The sequence below is a fragment of the Aphanomyces astaci genome, assembly GCF_000520075.1.
Source record: "Aphanomyces astaci strain APO3 unplaced genomic scaffold supercont1.10, whole genome shotgun sequence".
NCBI lineage: Eukaryota > Oomycota > Saprolegniomycetes > Saprolegniales > Verrucalvaceae > Aphanomyces > Aphanomyces astaci.
Genome location: NW_009798273.1, coordinates 718,304 through 722,727, shown reverse-complemented (window position 1 = coordinate 722,727; position 4,424 = coordinate 718,304). Strand labels below are relative to the sequence as shown.

Sequence of the window (4,424 nt, the reverse complement as noted above, 5' to 3'; positions counted from 1 at the left end):
TCATGTTGCCTCTCATCGCTCTCTATAACGTTATATTTCATGTAGTTGAGCAGTTTCTGATCAAATCGGCGGTACATTACAAATGAACACGGTCTATACGCGAGATGTCAATCTATTCTCGAAATAGTTGATCATTAAGATACAAATCCATATATGAGCAAAAAGTGAATCAATTCCAAAATAACCACAGGATACTTCAAAATAGCTAGGTCTTTAAGCAGAAACCAACTATTTGAGCTGGAGGCCTATTGGGGGGTCAAGTGGTGTCAAGACTAGTGTTCATGTGGTTTTATACACACTTCTTGAATACATGCGTCCTCATTCGGTACAGTCCACGCCACATAAATAGACCCATACAGTTTTTCAGGCGCAACTTTTGACCTATCACAGTGCCGTAAAAACAAAAAGAAACAAATGATAGCTTATGATTGGCGGAATATTTTGACATACGACTTGCCGCCATCCGAGCTGTATGTCGTTCAAAATCGCATCAAATCTGAATTGCCTTCCTGGACACCCCGCCAGTTCAATAGACCCAACCGTGTTCAAGTGCGCTTCAGGTAAAGATACACACATCCAAGATATCTAGGGCCTAGTACATAACCTACACAACAACTAGAAACACAAAACACTCGTTAAACCTTAGTAAGGATGGGCTGCGGACCGCTTCTGACCGAGGTGGAAGTGGGCATGGTTTTGGCGCTCCGAGACCATGGTTTCACACACCGTGCCATTGCCGAGCACGTCGTAAGGTCCACCAAGGTTATACGAACGGTAATCGACCAGCGTGAGGGCTATGGGAGCAACTTCAAGAACCGAAAACCAGCCAAACTTATTGGGCGGAAACTTCGGCTCCTCATTCGAGAGGCATCCAAGACCGGGTTGTCTGCAAGAAGCCTAGCGACGAGCCTGGATATTGACGCCTCGTTGCGAACATGTCAGCGCAGGCTTCAAGGCTCTAAGAACATGGAGTACGTCAAGCGCAAACACATGCCCATGCTCAAGAAAAGCCACAAGATTGCTCGGTTGGAGCATGTGAAGAAGTACCTCAAGGATCCACCATTTTGGCCTGGAATTATATTGTCGGACGAGAAGCGATTCAACTTGGATGGCCCCGACGGTCTCCAGTATTACTGGCACGACTTACGCAAGGAACCGGATACCTATTTTACCCGCAGGTACGGAGGAGGTGGAGTGATGGTTTGGGGTGCATTTTCGTCCTCTGGTTTGAGTGAATTAGCATTTCTGACAGGCAACCAGAATTCAGTTTGTTATTGTGATACTCTTGGAAATTATCTGTTTCCATTTGCACATGAACATTATGGTCCAGAATTTGTTTTTATGCAAGATGGAGCTTCAATTCATACTTCGAAGTATATATACTACAGCATTTTTGAAGGACGAAAATGTCACCCTTTTTGACCACCCATCACTCTCTCCGGATTTGAATCCGATAGAAAACTTGAGGGGTATACTGGCACGTCAAGTTTACGCGAACGGGCTACAGTATCAGAGCATTCCAGCTCTCATCACCGCCATCAAGGCTACCTGGTCGGGAATTGGCCAAAACCTCTTAGACTCTCTTGTCAAGACCATGTCACGACGCTATGTGGCCGTGTGGGAAGCTAAGGGTGGTAAAACAGAGTATTGAAGAGAAATTTGGATTATAATATCTTGGTTTTGCTGCATTTTTCTAAATTGGGTCGAATCATCTGGCGCTGGTCAAATTTTGATGTTGTCCATAAATTATGAACCACAGCTCGTAGAATGTTAAATCGTACATCAATCGCTTTGCCTATTGATAGTTGAATGTTGTTTTCATCTCGGATAGTAGCTTAGGTGTTGATGCAAACACAATGCACACTCCTCCATGATGAATAGATATACTAGTAAGCAGTCATGTTGAGGATGTATGATCCCCGAAACCACCAGCAGGGCCATGACATTGTATTATAGAATGCTATTGCTGCTTGAGAGTACTCATCCTTTAGTGTTTGATATACTTAATGCTCCTCATATGCTTGCTGCAGTCTACGAGTATCAACGTGCATGCTCAAAATGCGTGGGAAATGACTTGCTTGGTCGAGCCCCGATCAATATACCTTATTGAGGAACATTTGTGTGTATAGAGGAAGGTAGCCTTGTCTTGGTTGTGAAGTACGCATCAATGCAACGACTTCGGCCCAGAAGAGGAGGAAGCAGAGCGGCATGCTCACGGCGTACAGCAGCAGGATCTTGCGCAACAGTGGGAGCAGCGGTTCGTTGGACATCATGTCCGTCTCGGCCCATTGACGCAACTCTGTGGCAGCGCGGATGGACAAGACACTCTTCGAGTCGCGTGGACAGTTTCAAGTTGGCTGCAAATCAAAAGTGGTAAAAAATGTGGTCGTGGTGAGAATCGAACTCACGCAGGGTATACTTTCGGTACAGTTACGTACCTAGACCTCTCGGCTATAATGCAAATACGTTTAAATAGAAAGGTCTACAGTATACGGGTATGTATGGAGCTCGACGACGACAACACCAACCAGTATTTTTATTGTATTTTTATATAATATCATTGGCTTCCAGGAGATCAAAAATACACGACCAAGCCTGACAGCCAATAAGAACACTACGTTGGATACCACATGGTTTGAATTATACGGATATGTATAATGAAACCAAGATAAAAAAGTTCAAGGAGGGAGGGCAATTAGGAGGGAGCAAAATCTCGAGTTTGGCCACTTGGTCGACAAAGACTTAGGTCTTTGTCGACCAAGTGGCTAATACAGTCCGCGCCACTCTATAATGTGACATCCATTATTTTGCGAATAAGTGTTGAGAAAATTTGAAATTGACTGTGAGTAAAAAAACATACCAAGCACCACTGTTTGACAGTGAATTATGTCGCGAAAACTAACTTGCACGTGGCGTACGTGAACACCGTTTACTTACGCTTTTATAGTTTAACGTGTGGGTTTAGGCACCGTTTTATATTATAACGCGCTCGAAATCCAATACGTTTTTCGTCATCCTCACTTTTGACTAGATCTCATCACCATTTCAAGCACCCAAACTGTCACTGCAAGGTTTTGGTTCATTCTTGGGCCTGTACATTGTGCTTCAACATGTGGTGTAGACGGTACAAAAATGGCATTTTAACGGAACATTATTAGGGAAATGATTACGCACATACAAGTGATCCCTCAACGTTTGCTCTCTTTTCCAAATATAAATTTTCCAAGTCAGCCTATTGTACAAAGAAACCACAAACATTAACTTTGAAGGGTGACTATCTGCTGGTCAAATAAATGCAAGCAAAAGCTGAAGTGAATGGCCCAAATTCCGAGGTAGAACCCCCGTATGGGCCCAGCAGTTGCGAATGGTCGTTGATGTGACGCAATTCCAGGCGGAAACCGACCAACGCATTGCCGTGAGCACGTCCACGGCGTACAAGTTTCTTGGTTCGCGACCGGACTCGACGGTAGGATCATCAATCATGTCAACAATATGATCCATTTGACGACGCTTGTAGTGGCTCTTGAACGCAGTACTCTCTAATCGAGTTCTTGTCGTGAATTGTCAACCGCTTGTTTTGCATGCTTTTAATTTTCAAACGATGCATGCATGTCATAAGGCCCCTAGTAAATTAATATCGAATAAAATTTAACGGAGTATAAATTTATACCAGGGAGCAAACGTTGAGGGATCACTGTAGCATCGTTTTAGGGTTTACCTTGGTGTAAAAGGGGGTTATTTGAGATAAAACGTGGTAAAAGGGGTTTAGGGTCAGGTTTTTTGGGACACCCATGGGGTTTTTATGCGCCGGGATTAGGGGTCAGGTTTTTGGGAAATACAGTTGGTGTGATATGATACCTGGTGACTTATATGTGTCATTAAAGCCTGGTTTGGGTGATATATTTGTGATATTTTTAACCGGAGATAAGGACATTAGACAGGGTGAATGAGGTCGAAATCCCGGGTTTAAGAATCTATGCGACATCGACGGCAATTTTGCAAGGGTGGTACCAGAGGACTGTAGGAGGGGTTTAGGTGCGTTGTGTTACTGTAGTGTGTCCGACGGTCGAGTCGAAGGTACAAGTTCGAGTCCCAGAGACGACGTCACTTGTTTACTAGTACTACTATAATACTACTAATGACACCCTTGTAACGCAATTGTCGCACAATGTACAGTTGGTGGCAAAAGTCTTCGTACCCCACATGATATTTTTCATCATTTGACTATAATTTTTGACATTTTGATGGGTTCGACAAGGTAAATACATTGCCATACAGATTAACATCTGCTCTATCTATAGGATGCTGATTGGGCACAAACGAATGAAAACTGAGCGTGAAAAAATGAAAACTGAGCGTGAAAAAATGAAAACAAAACATATGATACAAAAATTTCGATTCAAAAGTCTTCGTACCCATTGCCA

The 4,424-nt window shown here is 43.4% G+C and overlaps 1 protein-coding gene across 1 annotated transcript; it reads left to right on the top strand.

The window, feature by feature from the left end:
- Positions 1–651: 651 nt before the first annotated feature.
- H257_05469 (hypothetical protein) lies at positions 652–3,543 on the top strand (the record flags this gene model as incomplete). The annotated part of the gene is made up of 3 exons (XM_009830365.1): positions 652–1,178; positions 3,337–3,446; positions 3,518–3,543. The coding sequence occupies 3 exons, from the start codon at positions 652–654 to the stop codon at positions 3,541–3,543; spliced, it is 663 nt and encodes a 220-aa protein (XP_009828667.1).
- Between the last annotated feature and the right edge of the window lie 881 nt (positions 3,544–4,424).